Source organism: Cnephaeus nilssonii, assembly GCF_951640355.1.
Source record: "Cnephaeus nilssonii genome assembly, chromosome: 2".
Lineage (NCBI taxonomy): Eukaryota > Metazoa > Chordata > Mammalia > Chiroptera > Vespertilionidae > Cnephaeus > Cnephaeus nilssonii.
The window spans coordinates 51,513,085-51,534,550 of record NC_137073.1 but is presented as its reverse complement, the minus strand read 5'-3'; the positions used below and the strand labels follow the sequence as shown (position 1 = coordinate 51,534,550).

Sequence of the window (21,466 nt, the reverse complement as noted above, 5' to 3'; positions counted from 1 at the left end):
CTAGAAATATGTCACTTGTAGAATCTAAGAAAAACTTTGGAAAGAAGATAAGATAGTGTTAGTGAAGAGCTGGAATTAGTTTATGTGTGTCTGCCAGATAATGCAAATTTTGAATGATTCTGTTCTATTATTGCTGTAGTGCCAAAGGTTCTTCCCCCATAGTTGGAGTTACATAATACACTATGACAGTGTTAAAGTAAATTAAATATCTGGCTTGAGAGTGATTTTTTTAAGTGGTTTGTATTGGGGTGGGGGTAATTGACAATTATATGAGAGAGATTCCTTGGTTGTTTATTTTTTCTAGTTTCTTGCAAACTTAGTCCTCTTGCTCTTCTTTTCCTCAGTGTCCATCCTGTCTTCTGAAATTGCTAACATAAAGCTAAAAAACTCAGAGCAGTTCAGAGCATAGACTGAAGTGATATGGCATATTTCAAAGTCTTCCATTCTTCTGAACCAGATTTTTTCCCTTCTAAATGCAGATTAATAAAGCATGCAATACAAAAGGAATAAGGAAAATAATTTTAGTTAAGGTTTTCTGATCTTGAGAAAGTCAGGGAGGGCTTCAAGCCCATCTTGGACTTCATAACACTTCACAACCTTGTGGTAAAAGAAAAATTTTAAATAGAGCCTTTGGACTTACATATTTCATTCTTAATAGGAAAGTAGCATTATTTGATAATTTTATTTTTTTAGGCAAAAATTCTGTGTGCAATTGGGCTATTTTTCACACTGAGACATGTCTGGGTGTAAGATTTTTTTTCGTATGTATTTAATATATACTCATAGTATTTTAGGTAGTTGGACAACTTGTGTGTGTTTTTTCTTCGAAACGTGTTCTTTATCTCTTGTAACATCATGTTTGCATTCTCTAGTGTTTTGTATCTTCTTCAGTCATTTTATTGGATTGTAGAGTAGAATGTCTTTCTCAGGACCAATATTATGTCTTCAAGTGTTTTGAAAGTAGAAAGTGGCTTTGTGTTTTGTTGTTTTTCTGTTTTTGCCTCTTATATGATGCCTCACTAGCATGAAGAGATGTAGCACCAATAAAAAGTTGTTGTTTTCTCTTCTTTTCACCTAAGAATCTTACACAAGATATATTTCAGTCGTTGACACAGTGAATATTTGGTAGTTCTGTCTTTACCAACAAAACAACCTTATTTTACTACATTAACTTTGAAGGTCTTTTTATTTGTGAAAATCAGCCTGTTTATGTACTGTGTGTTCCTCCAAAGTTACAGCATTTTATCATTGGAGAAATGAAATTTTCTTTCAGTAGATGAAAATTACATTTTGATTGAACATCATTCCTTATGCAGTCACCCATAAATATAATGTGTTTTGCTGTCTTTTCAGAAAATGGCTACAGATGTGATTTCTGAATTGACAAGAAAATAAAACATCTTTAATGTTTTAGGTAAAACAGATGGTATTTTTGTTTTAGGCAAAGCTATCTGAGAGTGAAAGCAACTTAATTGGTGGCAAGACTCTTGGGGTCAGCCAAATTATGTACAATTTGTGTGTCTATTTCTTTTATTGCTTTAGTATCAAAAGTTTTAGAGTAGTTGGAAAGCAATATTTATCCTTTTATTGACTTGCTATTTTTTGTTATGTACTGGAAATACTTAAGAGTTTTTAATCCTATTTTGTTTATAAATGTCATAAAATTACATGTTGATTCTACTTTGGTTATACTTGTACCTTAGAAATGGTTTTCCCATTAGGGGAAAGTCCTGAAATATGTAGTTATACTTTTGAGGGTTAACACTATAGTATTGAATTGCATTTGCAGCTATAAATTCTGATAACATTGATGATACTCTTTTGTTTCCACATCATTGCGCGTTGGGCAGATATCACTGTCAGATGCCTGGAGAGGCACATACTGTGAAGCGAGCCCTGGACTGAGAGTCAGGGGGTCATTCTAGTCCCACCTCATCACTAACCAGCCTCATGTTTTTGAAACTTTGGTTTCATTTGCTATATATCTTGGGAGAGAGGAGGTTAAAGTAGCTGGTTCCCAGGGTCATGTCCAAGTGACATTTTATTTTCTTACTAGGAGCCCGTTGCACGAAGTTTCGTGCAATAGACTTTTCCTTCACCTGGCTGCCTGCACCAGTTATCCGCCAGCAGCAGTTTTCCTCTGGCCACCCGCCGATCAGAGCGCCTCCCGCCAGCACGATCGGCCACCCCGAGAGGAACTCCGATCTGGAGGCGCTCCGATCGGGCGGGTGGCCAGAGGAAAACTGCTGCTGGCAGAAAACTGGTGCCAGCAGCCATGCAATCGGCCACCCTGAGTTCCACCACCAGCGTCTTCCGCAGCACGGGCCTAAGCAGCGCCGGCCGTTTAAGCCGGCGGGAGGAGCGGGGGTCGGGGACTCGCGAGTCGCCGCCCCCCGCTCCCCGCTCCTACCGCCAGCCAATCGGCCACCAGGAGTCCCGCCCCCCAGCCTCCCGCTAGCCCAATCATGGGCGTAGCGGAGTGATGGTAATTAGCATATTACCATTTTATTAGGTATGATGATTCGTTAAAACATAAATCATTTATAATGCATTAATCTGGATAAACACCAGGAAAGGAACTTTTGGGGTAGAAAACTCAACTCTGGAAAACAACCAAATTTGTCCAATAACTGGGACATAGGAAACTATTTTCCAAAATATCAGCACTATTGCAAGAGGAAGACTTGTTGTATAGCAATTCCCCTTCTACCACCTCTTATAAAAAGTCCCTTTTGCCATGTAAGGTTACATATTTATAGGTTCTGGGGATTAGTATGTGGACATCTTGGATGGATAATTATTCTGCCTATCATACCTGGAAACCTAAAGTTTATATTTCCAGTGGGTAAGTGGGTAATTAATTGAGAAACATCAGGATAAATCTATGTAGATGTTCCTTAAGCACCTCAAATTCAAGAAGTCTCAACATGGATTTATCACCTTCATCTTGAAACCTCCTCTCACTGCCCTTCAATCTTGGTAAGGGCACCACCATAACTCTCCCACTCTAACTGGAAACCAGGACTTACAGAAGACTTTTTTTTCTAGTTTACCCCATCCAGTCTTATCCAAGGAATAAAAAATTCTACTGATAAGATACTCTACCTGTTTCTCAAATTTGTTCTTTTTGTATTTCTTCCACTCTCTAATTTAGGTCTTAACTTTACTTACCTGAGCTGTTGTAGCTATCGACTTGGTTTTTCTACTTTGAGTCTTGACTCCTTAAATTCATCCTCCACCTGGCAACTAGATATATGTATTAAAAATGAAAATATGGTCATATTAAACCTCACTCCCCATAACCTATATAATAAGGTCTAAGCTCTTTGCAGTGACTTAAACTATCTTATAACATGAGATTTATTTTCCTTCTGGCTCCATATATTAGCATTTTAGAGGTGTACTTCACTATGTAGATTCTAGTGGTTTTGGATAGTCTGTATGTTCTATAAATAACATCATTTTTCTAAAATCTGCATTTGTTCTTGTAAGCACTGTACCTAAAGTATTTTTCTACTTTTTTTTCCTGGTTATCTCCAACACTCATCCTACTTTTAAAAAGTTGCACGTTTTTGTTATATTTTTCTTATTTAAAAAATACATATATACTCTTTGTAGATAGTGTTTTACACCCAGAAATATAAAAAGTAGTTGCATAATATTCAGATTATTTACCTAGAATCTAGAGGAAGTATACCTCTTAACAGTTTAACTTCTCTTCTGCTGATTCTACTGTTGTTAAACATATCTGCTGAATTGTTAATTTCTAATATTCATCCTTTTGGAATTTCGCACAGTTAATTTTTTATTTTTATTTTAGTATTTAATTTTTGTGGTAAAATTTTTTTTATTTCCTTATTGATTAAGGTATCACATTTGTTCTCATCCCCCCATTCCCATCCCAAAACCCTCCCACGCATGCCCCCACCCCCCTGTTGTCCGTGACCACTGGTTAGGCTTATATGCATGCATACAAGTCCTTTGGTTGATCTCTTTCCCTAAAATTCTTTATCTTTTTATTTACTTTATTCATGTTTTCCTCTTTTCTCAGAAAGGACTGGACTAAATTGAGGCTAATTCACTCAACTTCTTGTTTACCTAGCCCACTAAGTTTTCATCTGATAGCCTGGTATATCATGAAGGCCCTACTCCCTGAAATCACATAAGCTGTCTCTGAGATCAAGGGATCTCAGAAGCTTTCTGTTTAGATTTAAAACCTCCCTTCTGTGTAGCCCCCAGTACATGGCACATGTTCTGATGAGAAAGTCATATGTGTGCTTGAAACCTCCTAAGTCCCCACCCAGTGCTCTTTTGGGTCTTTCTGTCCTCACAGTGATCTTCATGTAGTTTTTACACTGGCTTTGCATGGAACTCAGCCTCTCCCATGCTGAGAACCGGCACGCCCCAGGATGAAATGGCCACCATGGCAGCTCACTTCTCTGAAGTTCTTTCTTCCCCTCAGCAATTATCTCTTATAGCGATTTTCAACTTTTTTCATCTCATGGTGCATGTAAACTAATTACTAAAACTCAGCGGAACACCAAAAAATATATTTTTGCCAATCTGACAAAATAGGTGTAATTTTGATTTAGTTTCATCAGACAGGTATCTTTGTGTTACTGTTGTCATTTTTTTATTTGTCAATCTAAGGGAAACGAGGTCAGTGCGCCTGACTAAATAGTCAAGTTTTTCATGTTTTAAAATTCTTGCAGCACACTGGTTGAAAATTGCTGCTGTATTGCCTTCAAGCAGATGATTACTTGTATTTTATCTGGCTTTTCTAATTGGCCAGTAGAAGTAAGCATTCTTGTTTGTCATCAGCTGCTCCATCTCTCCTGGAAATGGAAGTATAATATATCTTTCAACTTTAATTTGGTAAAAGAAAAATTCTCACTTTTTTCTACTCCAGTGTTTATATTTCTATTGATTTGTAAGGGCACTTTACAAATTTCCTTAATTTGATTTTATTTTTTTACTCTTTAATCTTATTAAGATGGTGAAAGTTTTAAGCTTTTATTATCAAATCTGCCATCCTTTTACTTTGCTATATTTTTTCTATTATAATTAGAAAGACCTTTTGTATCACAAATTACTAATTTTGTATATTTTTTGTTTTTAAACTTGTAAATTCATCTGGAATCAATTTTGGCATATTGTTTTAATGTATCCATTTAATCATTTACTTTGCCTCATCTGTTACAGATATATATAGAACTAGAGACCCAGTGTATGGATTCCTGCACATTGAAAGGAAATTAATTAGAAGGTGGCCGGGGCGGGACTGGGCAAGATGGGCTGGGCACGCCCTGGAGCCAACCTCCCATTGCCCCTCCCAGCTGGCCGTATCTGGGGCCGTGCCTGGGCTCAAAGGGCATCTGTGGAGTGAGGGGGGGTCCCTCCAGCAGGTGGAGTCCCTCATCTGGCCTGCAGGGATCAGGCCGAAACCGGCAGTCCTACATCCTCCGAGGGATCCTGGAGTGCGAGAGGACACTGTGCAAAGTTGCTGTCGCTCAACAGCTCTTGAGTTGAGCGTCTGCCTCGTGGTGGTCATTGCATGTCATAGCTACTGGCCAGTTGGCCGGTCGCTTAGGCTTTTTTATATACAGATTTTTTACCTCATTAATGATCCCTTCCTTTTCTCATCTTTCTCCCAACAAAAGGATTTCAATGGGAATTTTTTTTTAATCTTTACCCAAGGATATGCTTATTGATTTTTAGAGAGAGAGGGAAAGAGAGAGAGAGATATGAGAGAGAAACATCAATTGGTTGCCCCCGTTGGTGCACGAGACAATGCTCCAACTAACTGAACCCCTCGGCCAAGGCTCAATGGGATTTTGATTGGCATTGTGTGAGATTCTATGGACCTATGCTTCTACCCTCTCTCCCCCAGTCCTGTTGTTTCAAGATATCTGTGTTATCATGTGTGGTTTTGTTAATATCTTTCATTTAGATTTATATATCTCTTACCAAAAAAAAGCACTTAAGGCAATTCAGTGATCTAGGTTAATTAAAACATTCACTCCACTATCCAGTATGATTCATGTACCATGGTCCCTGGTGAGGGTGCCAGGAGGTTTTTTTAAAGGACAGGAGAGAAATTAATTGCTATTGAGATTCTACTTAGTGCCCAGGTTGGGCTATGTGATTTTTCCAAACATTTTATTATTTAACCCTAATAACAATTTTGTCTCCTGATAGTGAGGATATTAGGTTTGGAGAAATAAAATAACTTGTCTAAAGCCTCTCAAATTCTAAGTGTCATGCTGGGGTTTTGAGCTTGAATGTGACTGACTTCAGAATCTAAGAGTCACAGAACTGAGTGTGATTGTTGAAGATCTAATATATCTCAAAGAGGCCCCTTTGTTCTCAGATCTTGATCCCCCAATGGCTAATATGGTAAGGATTATGTTTTAAACCTAGAAAAGTAGGTGGGCTGTATTAAACGGACTTCAAATTTAGAAATTGCAATTTTTGTAAACATATAATTCCAAATATATATTCAGAATACTATACAAAAGTTATTCTTAATTTTTTTTATTTTTTAAATATGTTTTATTGGTTTTTAGAGAGAGAGGGAGAGAGAGAGAAACATCCATCTGCTGCCTCCTGTATGCCCCCACTGGGGCATGTGCCCTGACCAGGAATTGAACCTACGACCCCTTGGTACATGGGACTATGCTCAACCAACTGAAACATACCAGCCAGGGCCACAGTTGTCTTTCTTAATATGATGTGAGTTATTTCTACGAATGAGGGAATTCCGAATATGAGCATCTTGATAGAATCTTCAAGGATAGAACCATGTGAACAGTGGAATTCTTTCTACTTCTTTCATAAAGTGATTCCCAGCTTGACATGACCATACAGATGGCTTTTATTTTTCTCCATTCATTTTTTCCTAGTCAAAAGTAGATCATTTTCTGCCCTCTAATTCGATGGACAGGTAACATATGAGTGCTTTGTCTTCATGTGGTGAGAGTTGTTCTTTGATATAGAGAATTGAGATAATTGCTGGTAACCCCAAGTGGTTGGGGCTTAGTGTTATAATGAAAACTAGGAGTTTGGATGTGACTTGGTGACAGATGAGAAGTAGGAAGCTAATGCAAATGTGGGAGGATTTGGGGGAAGAGTTCTGAGCTTCCTATACAGTTACTTCCAAGGTAAAATAGAAATTATTCTCATTACTTTGAAGCATGGATGCATAGAACAGAATAACAGATCTCAGTTTATGGGAGGAGAACTTAACCTAAGATTATATATGCATAAACCATGGACACAGACAATAGGATGGGGAAGGCCTGGGGTGGTGCAGGTTTTGGGGGGGAAGGAGGGAAAAATGGGGGACAACTGTAATACCGACACTAAAAAAAATTCTCATTTTCAGGGTATAGATATGACTCTTGTTAATGTGGATCAAACATTTTCAGTAAATGAGCATGATATTATAAGATATTAAAACCATTGGTTTTATTCACAACTAAAGAGCTTAAAAAGGCTCATGTTTGGACATATTGGTGGTATAACAAATGTTTGGTTACCAAACATAATAATGACAGTGAAATTTAATTGTTTTATGATGGTGTACTTATTTCCAAAGGAAATATAATTCAAATATAATCATGCTTCTTCTATACTCTACTTAAAATATACACAGATAGAAGTTTGTGTGTAAAAGATAAATTTGTGCTGTGCTGCACTTGAAAAACATGCTGTGAATCTCCAATTATGTTAAAAAATTATTTTCTTAGTGCAGCATTATGCTCATTATATACTCTACACATTTAGCTTTCGAATAGATTCCTGGCATGATAATTACATAATCATTCAGTACAGTAGAAACATCATTATGGTCAAATACTAATTAGCTACTAAAATGAAACAAAACAGAACCTAGTTCACAGCTTATTATAAAAAATGATTTAATATTGTACAAAACCAAATGTATGGTTAAAGTTATTATTTGCTTTAAATGTGAGTCATTTCTTTTTTTCCCATGGGAAGGAATCAGTGTTCTGGATGCTTGTTACCTAATTTATTGCTTGGGCACATGTTACATTTTATTTTCAGAATCTTTATGACCAATTCTGTGTATTAGAGCATCCAAAGAACTTGCCAGGGAATTCTAGGCTTAGTACCAGGGTGTGCCTGAGGGCTTCTGCACAATTAGAAGACTGGCTGGAGTCTGGGAACATGGGGTTCAGTAGTAAATTACTCCTTTCTGGGATGCTGATTTGAACATCTTTGTTGCTGAGGATGAGTGATCCTCAGCTATTTTTTCTTCCCCAGTGCACCTTAGGAACAGAGTATCATCCTCTTAGTAACAGTGAATCTTGGCCATTGTGATTCTCCAGTGTGTTCATGATAGGAGAATATAGCCAGGTGCAATGTTAGCCTGGTACAGAGCAATGGGAGGGTGCAAAGAGGTTGATAGATCCCTTAGGTAAGTCAGTTAAACATACCCTTCAAGGGGACATTACCCTCACTCTCTTTGAAAATTGCTTCTGTAGATAAAATAGGATTTATCTAGTATTAGGAGGCTCCAATGGTCTTTGTAAATATGTTTCAACTGCATGGCTTCTACTGCTCTTCTCATATATGTAAGGATTCTCCATTATTTCAGAATATTATTTTAATCATATGTGCTTCTCTTGACAAACACTTTATAAGTCAAACACTTTACAGATTTTCTTTATCTTCATATTTTCCTGTTGCCTTCACTTTAGTTTTGGCCACTATAGGTATTAATTTTATTTCTTAATGAACGGTTTGTAATGCAGTTGAAACATAGAGGACACATATGTAGGATAAAGGAATACTGCTAGGCTTTCTGATGCACTGCCTAAATGATGCTAGCTTGATCCTACCACCTTCATTGTAGCTGCTAAGTCTCAGGGAGAAAAGCAGTGCTATCTAATTTTAGTTCTGTGTTCTTGCAATTAAAAAATTATATAGGAAAACAATATTTCAGATCATGAAAATAATCACTGATGAATCAGTGAGTTATAGTATTGGTCAGACATGGTCTTCGCAATATCCTTTTATTTAATTGAAGATAATATGATACAAATTGGTTAAAGTTAAAATCATAAATCTTGCAAAGGCTTCAGAATTCATGAAGTCTGTGATATGATGGTCTAGAACGTGGTCGGCAAACTGCGGCTCGCGAGCCACATGCGGCTTTTTGGCCCCTTGAGTGTGGCTCTTCCACAAAATACCATGGCCTGGGCAAGTCTATTTTGAAGAAGTGGTGTTAGAAGAAGTTTAAGTTTAAAAAATTTGGCTCTCAAAAGAAATTTCAATCGTTGTACTGTTGATATTTGGCTCTGTTGACTAATGAGTTTGCCGACCACTGGTCTAGAACATTTCTACTCAGAGGAAAAGCCATAAAACAGTGAATATATGGCCGAGTCATGCTACTGAGAAAAGTAAGATGTTAGGTTCTTAAACTGAGAATCACTGGAATATTGAAAAATGGAGAGAAGACTTTAGGAAAAATGAAGTCCTTGACATTTTAAAAAACAAATATAACTATGTTTAAGACCATCCTGTAAAAACAAATGTTACAGGAAGGATGTCATAATGTACTAGTAAAAAAACTGTTGGAAAAAGTCTGACCAAAACCCCACTCAGTTCATTTTTTTTTTTTTCATTCTAAAAATAACACTAGTGGCAAATATTGCCTAAAATTATTTAATAGTTTTTATTTTCCTTTCTCTAGATAAGTCCCAATCAAATATTTTGCCACTATTTACTATAAAATTTTATCCCCTATTTTAAGTGAATTAACTTCATATGTCTTTTTTTCAGAACTAAGTCTCTTGGAATTAAAATATATGTGTGAATTATGTGATTCCACATATATAGTCATACATTTTTGCTGTTTTAGTGGTCTAAAATGAATGTCAGAATTTTAGTTGAAATTAATTATGGTTAAATTGCAAATAATTTATATATTTCTTTAATTCCGCTAGATTAGGCAGGGATCAAGATATTAGATGTATAGAGCTAATTCTTTGAGACAGATCATATGTATATCAGTCATTTTCTGGGACATGAAAATAACTTCATTACAATCCTGTTAATGGCTTCTATTTGTATATCATTTTATTCTGAGAAAGTGAACCATTGTTTCATTACCCTTTGTATTGTGCAGTATTTGTTGTGATGAAATAGCATGTTCTCCAAAAGTTTCACCAAAATATTCTATGTAATTTCTCTGCATGTTGACTCTATGACTATCTATGAGCTGAGATCTTACAAATAGCATTAAAGAACTGCAAGTATTTTGAGTCCACAATAGTGAAGCAGCTGTTTTTGCAGGTATCTTGTGGTCTATAATCCTTCAGAGCAAGAACGAACCTCACTGGTCTCAGTCTGTGTGAGTTCCCCCGCAGTAAAAGTGTCCTCTGCTTCGGGGAAGCCTGTGAAAATTCAAATGAGTGCGGTTTGGAATACAGCCAGTACTATTTCACAAACAGCCTATGAGGTATGTTTCTGCCACAGAACTTAGAAGCCTCATTAAAAAGGTATGACCAGTTTATATATGTGTACATGACTCCTAGAGCTGTCCAGTCATTGTGTGTGAAGTGGTTAAAGTTGTACTTACCAGGGGGTTTAACCAGCCAGTTAAATGACACAAGGAAAATAAATTCTGTGTTTCCCAAAATATTAATACATTTCTTAGTATATATATTCTAATGTTACTGTTAGTACATATTAACATGTATATTGTATATCTTTGTAAGTATGTATATTGTAATCATTACTTTTTCCTGAAGTAGTCATTACTTACAGAATATGGATTTTTTTTGTTGTCTAACTCAGTTTAATGACAATTATGCATATCGAAATTGAGATAAATACCACCCTTCTACATAACTTGGGGTACTTTCAATTTTTTATTGCAAAGAAGAGACATATATCATGAAAAAGTTATTTCCTAAAATAAGTAAGATGCTTCTTCTCCAAGATATAATTAGGGAAAATCTGGACCAGGTAACAGACAGGGAGGGGGATTTCTTAAAATAAGCAATATGAAACTGAACCCCAACGTCATTAGTAAGGTTGAAATTTTAGAGTCTGGAGTACAGTTTTAACTATTACTTCTGAAGACACAGCCATAAGAGAGGAACTCTAAAAGAGATTTACTTCCATTTGTCAAAAGCCATTGTTGGTTGCTCTAATAAACTGAGAATCCTTTAAGTAGAAATGAAAGGTTTGGTACAAGTTTTGGTAAGATGTTACAGGAAACATCCTATCTAGAAAATAGAACAGTAGTTCCTAGAAAGTCTTGTCTTACAGTATGTGCATTCTCTAAACCTTGTTCAGTGTCTGCTAGATCCCAGGCATTGGGTGGCTGGTGTTGACTGAGCTAATACGCTTAATATTTATATTATTACATTGCCCGTTTTTCTGTTTAATTTACTGAAATATAGTATTGTAAAAAGATTCCTAGTAATTAGGAAAAAATCATTGTTTGTAGTAAGCCCTTATTGTTTTAGGGAATTTCCCCCTCTGAACATTTATGAGCACTATACAACAGTTGAGAATGGTCACATGATTTCATTTATTCAGTGAAAACAATGTCTTTGATAATTCTACTAATTTAAAGTTATTAGGGTACCTGGGTAAACAGATGTTGATACTCTACCCTTGAGTTATCAAAACATATTTATAGAATTGGTTTGTTCTTTTCACAAGTATAAATGTGTTTTCTTTCAATAGAGTACATTTTTCTTTAATAAATTCCATCTTCTGTCTTTTAAAGATCTCTTTTCTAGCACAGATGCCACCATTGGGACTGCAAGTGTATACACTTTTGGAATCATCAAATTCATATCCACATGTAGCTGAGTATGTCCTGTATAATGGTAACATAGAAAATAAAAGCATTTTCAATGTGAAGAATATGAAAAATGCTGAAGAAATAACTCTGGAGAACTCTTTTATTAAGCTTCAGTTTGGTCAATCTGGGCTTATGGAGGTATGTTCTGAATAGTTCTGAAATACATAGAAGGTTTATTTTATTATAATGTGTAGAGATTACTTATGCAAAGGGGAAACAGTCTTTGCAAATACTCTGAGAGAAAAGGTGAATGAGCTCTGTGAGCCTTCTTCTTGTGGTCTTAGTGACCACTTGCTCCTCACAAGTATAGTTTGTGGCGGGTGCTCCTTTGTGAACTGTTTGTAACTGGTCCACAAAAGTGTAGAAGCAGTGACTGTTTAGAAACTTTTATGGAAAATTTGAAAACAATTTTACAGAGTCAATTTATGCCTACTGAGTCTATATAAGATTTGAGTATGTGTTTGGTATATTACTTCAAATTTAATTTTCTAGTAATTCACTTTTATTGTACTTTACAAAAATATTGGTTCATGCATATTGGAAATAAAAAATACGCCTGCTCCTCCACTACAAAGGATTGGAGAAGCACTGGTCTCAGTGTTTTAATTTGTGTATCGCTTTCTTTACAAAAGTGTGTTCTGACTTTTTGTTCCTATTGTGAAGGTTTTTAATTCTAAGGTTAGGTATAGCATTTTGAGTGTTCATCCAAGAATTGTGAGTATTAGAAACTATTAGCATTTTTTAATCTATCCCTAGATAACTTATTAAATTGACATATACGTAGAACCAGATGCAACATCATTAATATTTTATACTGAGTTGCTTTTAAATTTTTTTTCTCTTTAGGAAATGATAAATAAAGAAGATGGTGAAACTCGTAAGGTAAAAGTACAATTTTCATGGTATGGAACCACAAGTAAAAAGGACAAAAGTGGTGCCTACCTCTTCTTGCCCGATGGAGAAGCCAAAGTAAGTGCTGGTGAGCTGAGTTATTCTAGAAAAATAGCTTGGCCACTGGGTCATATTTCTTCATAACTTTTAGTACCTTAAAAAAAAATAACATCCTTTTCCCCACCCTTCACTGAAAAGGTAATATATGCAAATTTTGACACATTTTTAAAATACAGAAAACAATAAAATTTATCAACTATTTCATAAAAGCCCATGAAAACCAATGCCAATATTTTGATGTATTATTGTCTTGTATACATACCCCTTTTCCACCATCTTCAATTTTTGTCTTATTGTATTACATATTTTTCATTGTAACAGTGCTCACAATCTGATGGTATAGGTTTCGAAAAAAATTTTTAATGTACACTGTTGTGTTTAAAAAGTTTTAGTTATAAGATTAATAGGTCTGAAGGTCTGATGTAAACCATGGTGATAGCTATATTGTATAATTGAAATTTGCTGAAAATAGAGCTTCATTGTTCTCACCAAAAAAAGAAAAGTGTGTTTATGCATATGTAAAAAAAAAATTCCTATTGTTGTATATGTACATTTTCCACCAATACTTCATTACTGTAACATTGTGATAATCTTTCCCTGTAGCATTATTTTTATGCAATGCTGATTATTGCCTGAGAATAACTTTCCAGAAGAGTCCTTTTGTGTTAGTGGATGAGACCTTGTAAGGCCTTTGATACATACTACATTTCTCTCTGGAAAGAGTGCATGTTCACTCCCATCAGTGTTTTTTGAGAATAGCTTTCGAATACTATACCATTTCATGCACTGAGAATTAGCCATTTTAAAAGCTTTACCTATAATAATAGGTGAAAATATTTTAATGTTAACATTTTTACGAATATTAGTGAGGTTAAATTTTTTTTACACATTTATTTACCTTTCATATTTCTTTTGCGAGTTTTTACTTAAGTTCTTTGATCATTTTTCTATTGGTATAACTTATAGATCTGTAAGTGTTCTTCATATATGATAAAATTAATCCTTTTTCCTATATATTGCACAATTTTCTCAATGTGCTATTTAATTGGTTAATTTTAATTTTATTTTTCTATTAAGGTACTTTTTAATTTTTGTGTAGTCAGTTCTGTATTCTTTTTTTTTAGATTTCCTTCCTTTGCTTTTGTACTTACACAGGCTTTCTCCACTTCAAGATAAGTTAAATATTCTCCATATTTTGTTGCCTAGGAACCTATCTCCTGAAAATGTCACTTTTGTTCTACAATTTAGAAAAGCCTGCTAACTGAAATCAAATATAAATTTTAAAGGATTGTGTAGGTCATGCTAAGAATTCTAGTTTTTTGTTTGTTTTTAGTTTTTTAAATTAGTGAGGAATTAAAGGTAAGGTACAGCTTACAGTAGGCATTCCAGGATGTGCAGTGGGCCCATGTTTTCTCATCAGCTTTTGTCATTGAATAGGCATTTTGCTTTGACTGTCTTGTACTTAAAAAATAAATATATAAGTATGTATACACATACATTGTTTGATAGCTCTATTGATGCTTCTTTCTTTTCAGATGTAACCCACTGAATTAATAATTATTCAAAGTGTGTATTCACTGTATATTCATATATCTGTGCTATGAAATATTATGCACGGACCATAGTAACTAATTTATTTAAAATCATTTTATTTTTAAATAACTCGAATGTTAGAAAGATAAAGAAAACTATCATATGGTTAGAAGATAAAATAAAAGCATATCGGGGAAAGAGGCAGCTGGGTATATCAGAAAAAAAAGCAGGGGCCTAGAAATTACTGTCCCAAGTTTCAGCCCCTCCATTACTTTCTAGCTATGTGTTCATTAGGTAAAGCATTATATTAATTTCAGAACATTTTTCTGTAGCCAAAGAGGTAAATTTGGAGGAAAATTACATAGTTCTGAAAATCGTATGCTACTTAAGTAGTTCACATTGCAAGCCTAGCTTCTTATACTATTGTTGAACTTTCTAAGGTGTGTAATACTTAAGAAAATATAACTCTTTATGAATGCTTTAAATTTGTTCACATAAATTACGTGTATTAGTCCCATATTTTCTTGAATGTAGATTCTAAGTAATGAAAACTAAATCAGTGGGGCTTTTTCAAGTTTATAAGTTTGCCTTATATTCAGCTAGCTCTTTCAAGTAAAAGGGCAGTGTATTTTTAGGGTAGTAAACCTAACTGTGATTAAACTGTGTTTCTGAATCTTGCTTCCTGTTTGTTTAGATGACTCCCTGTGGTCATCCTTGCCACCTGCCTGACCCTGGAACATTAGGGGGCCATGGTTATAATAAACGTTTGCCTGGGAAAATGTCACTGCTACAGAACGAGCACTTTATCTAATAAGTAATATATGGACAAGAGAGAAAGACTTTAATCAGAAATTTTTATGGCTGGGAGGAATGTTTGTAAATCTACACCAATCAAGTTGTAACATTTTTATTTTCTATTTTCAGTAATTATTGTATAATGAAAATTAATTTTATAGCAAATGCATATTACACTTTGTAAGGTTTTCACTTAAAATTGCAAATATCAGGTTATATGAATTTGCCATTTTAGAAACTATAATAAATATTTCTTGGAAAAGTTAAAAGCCCAAATATTTTTCTAAAAATGTCATTTTCTCTTCAGCCTTATGTTTACACAACCCAACCCCTTGTCAGAGTACAACGTGGAAGGTTTTATTCGGACGTAACTTGCTTTTTTGAACATGTTACCCATAGTGTCCGACTGTACAACATACAGGGTAAGAAAACAGAGAAATGCAGTTGTGATATATGTGTAATGGTTCTTGAATCTTTGTTTTCCTTGTGTTGTATTTAATAAATTAGAAGTTGGGTTTTAGAAGTGGTCTAAGCATCATCTTGACATCATACTTACTGTATGATTTAAAATATAATATTTACCCTTTGATAATAAAAAATGGTAAAACATTTAACTCTACCCTACATATACATGTTCTTTTTTCTGTATGTCTTCTCTTTCCTACCGTCACATTTGTCTTAGTTATGAGCTCAATTTTATTTCTAAAATCTAAAAATAGTGTAGCTTATTTTATTTTATTTTATTTTATTTTATTTTATTTTATAGAAGGGAAATTATGTCAGCTATGGCTTTCAATTAGTGGGTCCCTGAGACACACACACACACACACACACACACACACACACACACACACTGCCTTAAATGTAGAATGTATTGCAATAGCATGCATCACTGGAATTTAACTTTAAAATAATGTTCTAAACTAATTCTCTTTGTTCACTACTCTTCAGCTATTAGAGTATAAGATCAGGCAATTGTTTATTACTTTTAGGACAGTGTTAAGAAGCATATTTATTAACTAAGTGATAGAAATAGCCTTTGATCCCTTTAGGAACTAACTGTGGGCATTAGCATTAATCCTTCCATAGGATCTAGAAGGAGTTGTGGTTCCCAGACACTCTCAGAATTATATTATGTGATATCATGTTGATTGATTTTTAATTCAGTGTTTTTAGTGTAGAGTACTTTTCCAACCACAGATTTCATCCTAGTAGCCAGGCCATTTACCATTTATCAACTTTCTTAAAAAAAGACCTCATGAAAATGCCACTTTAAATTTTGCTTTGCTGTTAGCTAAGCTGAGGAAAACTAGAAAGGAAAAATACTTTCCCCTGAGTCTTCATACAGGTAGACAATAAAGCATTATACAAAATAGTGATAAAATGTATAGGCAGGCACTGTTTAGTTTTTAAGTATCGTGGGGAAGCAGAAAGGCATGCAATATTCAGAGACTCTCGTAGCTGAAGTTTAATTTTCTAATTTCAGTGTCTAAATTTAATTTTGCTTTTTAAACAGATTTTTTAATATGTATTTTATTTTTTCCATCACCATTTATCCCCTCTATGCTTTCTCCCACCCCCTCCCCCCTGCAATCACCACACTCAAGTCCATGTCCATGAGTTCTCTCTTTTTTTTTTCCTTTTTTGCTCAATTCTCCCACCTCCCTAACACCTCCACCCCCCACCATCAGAGGGCTTGCCTTTTATTAGAATTTCAGGTATTAACAAAGTTTCCCATGTGATATAATGAGATATGTTCTCAGAATAACTCATGCTTCATATGTTACATCAAGAACTAACAGGTCTTCTAGAAGGTAGGAAAATTTATGCTAGACACTAACTTTGTGTCCTAAATGTTTTGTACAGTTATCTGCAATTACTTTGCTACCTACAAGAAAGTCTGTAGTTCTGAAATAATCTTTTCCCAAAACCTCTAGTAAGTCAGAAATAATATTTGTAACCATCCCTTTGTACTTTTATATAAGCCATCATTTAACATCTTCTAGAGAGCTCTAAAATTACATTTTCAGCTACAGCCAAAAGTTTCACTTTCTGAGTACAAAATAGCATTATCATACAGAAGATATACTTACTTCCTTTTAAATTTGCTTAAAACTTTTTTTTAATGGAAAAGTCCTTTCTTGAGTATAACCTGGTGCACACTGATGCAGGCTTGTGTCATCAAGCTTGGTTTACCACTCTTTTGCATCAGTTCTATTTAGGGATAGGCTGTTTCTCAGAGTGAGTGCTGAAGCCGCACATCAGAAAATTCCAACTTCTCAATCAAGTGTATTTGCTTACTTGCTTTGCTTTTATTTGTTTCTGTGACCTGCACTGCAACATCTTAGTTTTTTGAGTTGTTCAGGGGATCTGGATCTCAAATCGAGGGTTGTTTCTGTATGTTAGAGGGCCTGCTTCTGCTGCTATGGTCACTTGCTATCTTGCTTCAGTGGTCACTTTGGAAGTTAATAGGCTCTGATTTGTCTGTGTACTTATTCCAAGGACCAGTCCTTGGAACTGAGTGCTTGTATTTTCTCATCTCCCCATCTCTTCCTGTTCCCCAACTGGGCAGCTGGAAATGCCCAGCAGCTGAGTAGCAGGGAAGGGATTTTAACTGGCTCCTGGCCCTCCATGGTGTCAGGGCTGGCTCTCTGAATAAGGCACTTAAAGTATTAGCATAACAAAAAATAAATAAATATGCAGACCTCAGATTGCCTCTGGATGTCTCAATGGTTGGAATAAATTTGAACTGAAACATTTCCCCCCTGATACTTTATTTTTGTGGCTTGAAAGCAGAAAGCCTCCAAAGTTTGCAGGAAATGACAAATAAGTAAGTTAGTATAATATGAAGTCAACATAGCTATGCCTCTCCAGATCAGTTTCACTGTACTTGCCTGGATTGAAATCTGAAACTGGCATATATAACTGTCAAACTCTGAGCATTTTTTTCCCAACATGAAGGTCGTTGGTGGGAGATGGAGCTACCAGATCACTAAAATACTTTCTTGCAAACTGTATACCCCGCCATGTTTGTATTTGAACCTGTCTCTACAAGTCTCCCTCCTGGAAAAAATAAGCCCAATTGTGGAAACATAATACCTTTTCTCAGTAGCTTTTGTGACCCACTTCCATCTGTCCTTTTCTTTCATATGCCTTTGCAGGAGGGCTCAGGTGATCTGATCCTGACTCATTGGGGTTTTAATCAGATCACTAATTAAGACCTACAACAGAGATGTGAAGTCTTCAGGGTGGGCGACTCTCTAGGTGTTCAAACTACCTGAAAGGGGTTTGATTATGCTGCTCCAAAGCAAATGTATGAACAAATACTTGAAAGCTCTTCTATGTTTTAAACTTTGGCCTCATGTAAACCAGGCAGCTGGGTGATTGATCAAAATGCATACACAGAATAAGGCTTTTCATCTTGGGTACAAAGAAAACTTCAGCCAACTTCAATGCTTTCATAGATTGGTTTTTGCTTAATATTTTTTCAATTAACAAAAGTACATATCCTTAAATTTAACTTATTTAACTATTTCTGAATATATGTTAATATTGCCTCCTTTAAACTGAACAGATGCAGTTATTTGGATAAGTATTAATGAATATAGCCTGTTGGTTGTTAGTACCAAATTTATGATCCAGAAAGAATTGGGGGTTGGGATAGAGAGAGTCTATTACTGTTTTATGACTACATACCATAATTGTATTAGTTTACTAAACCAGTTAATTATACAAAAGTCATTATCTCATCAATAAGGGTAAAACAATAACAACACAGAAAATGAGTTAAAATTATGGGTCTTCTGTCTTTATTGAGTGTCAAATTCAGCTTACTTGAAGTGTTCTTTTAAAAGACTAAAGTAATGAAAGCCTGACTAAATATCCTTACATTTCTTAATCTCTTTTTTAGTTATTCTTTGGCTCTTCTCTTCCCAAAGTAACTTTTGTCCAAAGTAAGCTTTAGGAGAAAACAAAATCAAACAACCCTTTCCAAATTATATAAACTACTAGAGACCCGGTGCACGAAATTCGTGCACAGGGGGGAGGTGTGTCCCTCAGCCCAGCCTGCACCCTCTCCAATCTGGGACCCCTCAAGGGATGTCCAACTGCCCATTTAGGCCCGATTCCTCTCACAATCCAGGACTGCTGGCTCCCAACTGCTTGCCTGCCTGCCTGCCTGCCTGATTTCCCCTAACTGCTTCTGCCTCCAGCCTAATCACCCCCTAACCACTCCCCTGCCAGCCTGATTGATGCCTAACTGCTCCCCTTCTGGCCCAATTGCCCCTAACTGCCCTCCCCTGCCAGCCTGGTCACCCCTAACTGCCATCCCTTGCCAGCCTGGTCACCCCTAACTGCCCTCCCCTGTAGGCCTGGGTCCCCTCCAACTGTCCTCCCCTGCAGGCCTGGTCCCTCCCAACTGCCCTCCCCTGCTGGCCTTATCGCCCAAAACTGCCCTCCCCTGCCAGCCATCTTGTGGCAGCCATCTTGTGTCCACATGGGGGCAGCCATCTTGTGTGTTCAAGTGATGGTCAATTTGCACATTACTCTTTTATTAGATAGGTCTAGAGGCCCGGTGCATGAAATTCGTGCACGGGTAGGGTCCCTAGGCCTGGCCAGCGATCAGGGCCCCTCTGTGGGGCGACCGGCGGAGTGATAGGGGGGCCCTGCTGGCACCCGCCTTGGCTGGCCTGGGGCCTGCAGGCTGGGGGCAGCTCCTGCATTGAGCATCTGCCCCCTCGTGGTCAGTGTGCATCATAGTGACCAATTGTTCCACCAGTCATTCCGCTATTCAGTCGATTTGTATATTAGGCTCTTATTATACAGGATATAAGACTTACTTTCTTTAACTATAGGAAGACAAGGGGGTCAGTTAGATGTAGCCATCAGAGAATTATTACTGATTTTGAAACAAACTGAGGTGAGAGGGGCCTGGGTTCAACCCACCTGTTGATTTTGTTTTTAGTTTGTTATTTAACTTTAGTTTTTCTATTTATGTTCTCTCTGGATGATGGGAATAATAAGAGGCACCATTTAAAGTCTTTTTCTTAACATCACCTAAGTTATTAAAAAAAGCACTGTGGGGTTTTTTTTTATTATCATTTAGACATTACATTCAAAAGGTTTCTAGAAATAGTAAATTAGAGGAAATCCACTAGCTTTTAAAGCTCCAAAAGATCAGAGTGGTTTTAGAGATTTCTAATGAAACATAACGCTTTGCCTTATGTCAGGTTAAATAATAAATCTACTTCACAGAGACCACAATTTCATGAATACCCTTTTGGAACTATTTCATGATTTCTAAAAGATTATTTAGTTTGTAGCAAATAACATTTTTTCAGAGGAAAATATGAGAGAAGTGGGGGTTCATTTTTCTTGTCGTGTAATCATCTTCCATTAAATTGAAGCTTTAAATGTTACCAAATAGGATACTTTAGCTTTTGTTGTTAATCATGGATTGGAAGGTAGAAAATGATACAAGCAGAAGCCCCTGTATCCCCTTGTGTTATATTTGATAGTGTACCATCACAAAAAGTACATGCCTTGTGGTGACACAGTGATCAGTAAGTGACATTTGCTAGCTATGGCTTCATTTGTCTTCAGAGCTGTAATTATTAGACTTTGGTGCCCTAGTTTTCTGACATCAGCAGCCACTTTGAAGAATTATGTTGCTATGGGTTACCAATGTGTCATGTACATTTTCAGTGGCACAAAGTTTAGGTTCTAGATTTGTTATAATATGTACCTTCAGGTTTTATTTTCTCCCCCCAGGACTGTGTTCTCCTATGTAGGTGTGTGTTTGTGAGGGAGTCAGTGAGTCTGTATGTTTCACCCCTTATGAGAAATATCTTAAATAACAATACTTTTGCCTACTTTCCTCCAACATATTATAAGGGTACTATATGTAATGGATCTTGCTAAAAGAAAGCAACTAGCCTGAAGGTAAAATGTAATGAACTGCCATCAAAAAGTATGGAAGAAAAAACTTTCCTTTAGCTGAAATGACTTGTATTTTCCTTGCATGGGCATATTTAGCAAAGAGAGGTTGCTTAGTTTTTTTCTATTTTGAATATATAAACAAAATGAATTCTAATATGACCCTTGACTTTTAGAGACTCAAAATGAACTTCATCTAGTTAAACAAATAAGAGAATCACATTGGAATTAGAGATCTGAATCCTTAGTTTCACTGCTAAGCAAACTATAGACCTCGTTCCTTAAACTGTAGAAAGACTAGATGACCAATTAGGTAGAACCATGTAAGAGTCTTCACAAAACTTAGTGTCACATAAAGGCTCTCTGGTGCTTGACCCCTGCTTCTAAATTCATCTTCTGAGGTCATTT

The 21,466-nt window shown here is 36.0% G+C and overlaps 1 protein-coding gene across 1 annotated transcript in view; it reads left to right on the top strand.

The window, feature by feature from the left end:
* Positions 1–21,466, top strand: part of MAN2A1 (mannosidase alpha class 2A member 1) — a 158,989-nt gene that overhangs the window by 99,998 nt on the left and 37,525 nt on the right. Inside the window, exons 13-16 of the mRNA XM_079799328.1 lie at positions 10,321–10,486; positions 11,768–11,983; positions 12,692–12,814; positions 15,432–15,546. Coding sequence (XP_079655454.1) covers positions 10,321–10,486; positions 11,768–11,983; positions 12,692–12,814; positions 15,432–15,546 — 620 coding nt within the window. The remainder of the gene's footprint in view (positions 1–10,320; positions 10,487–11,767; positions 11,984–12,691; positions 12,815–15,431; positions 15,547–21,466) is intronic.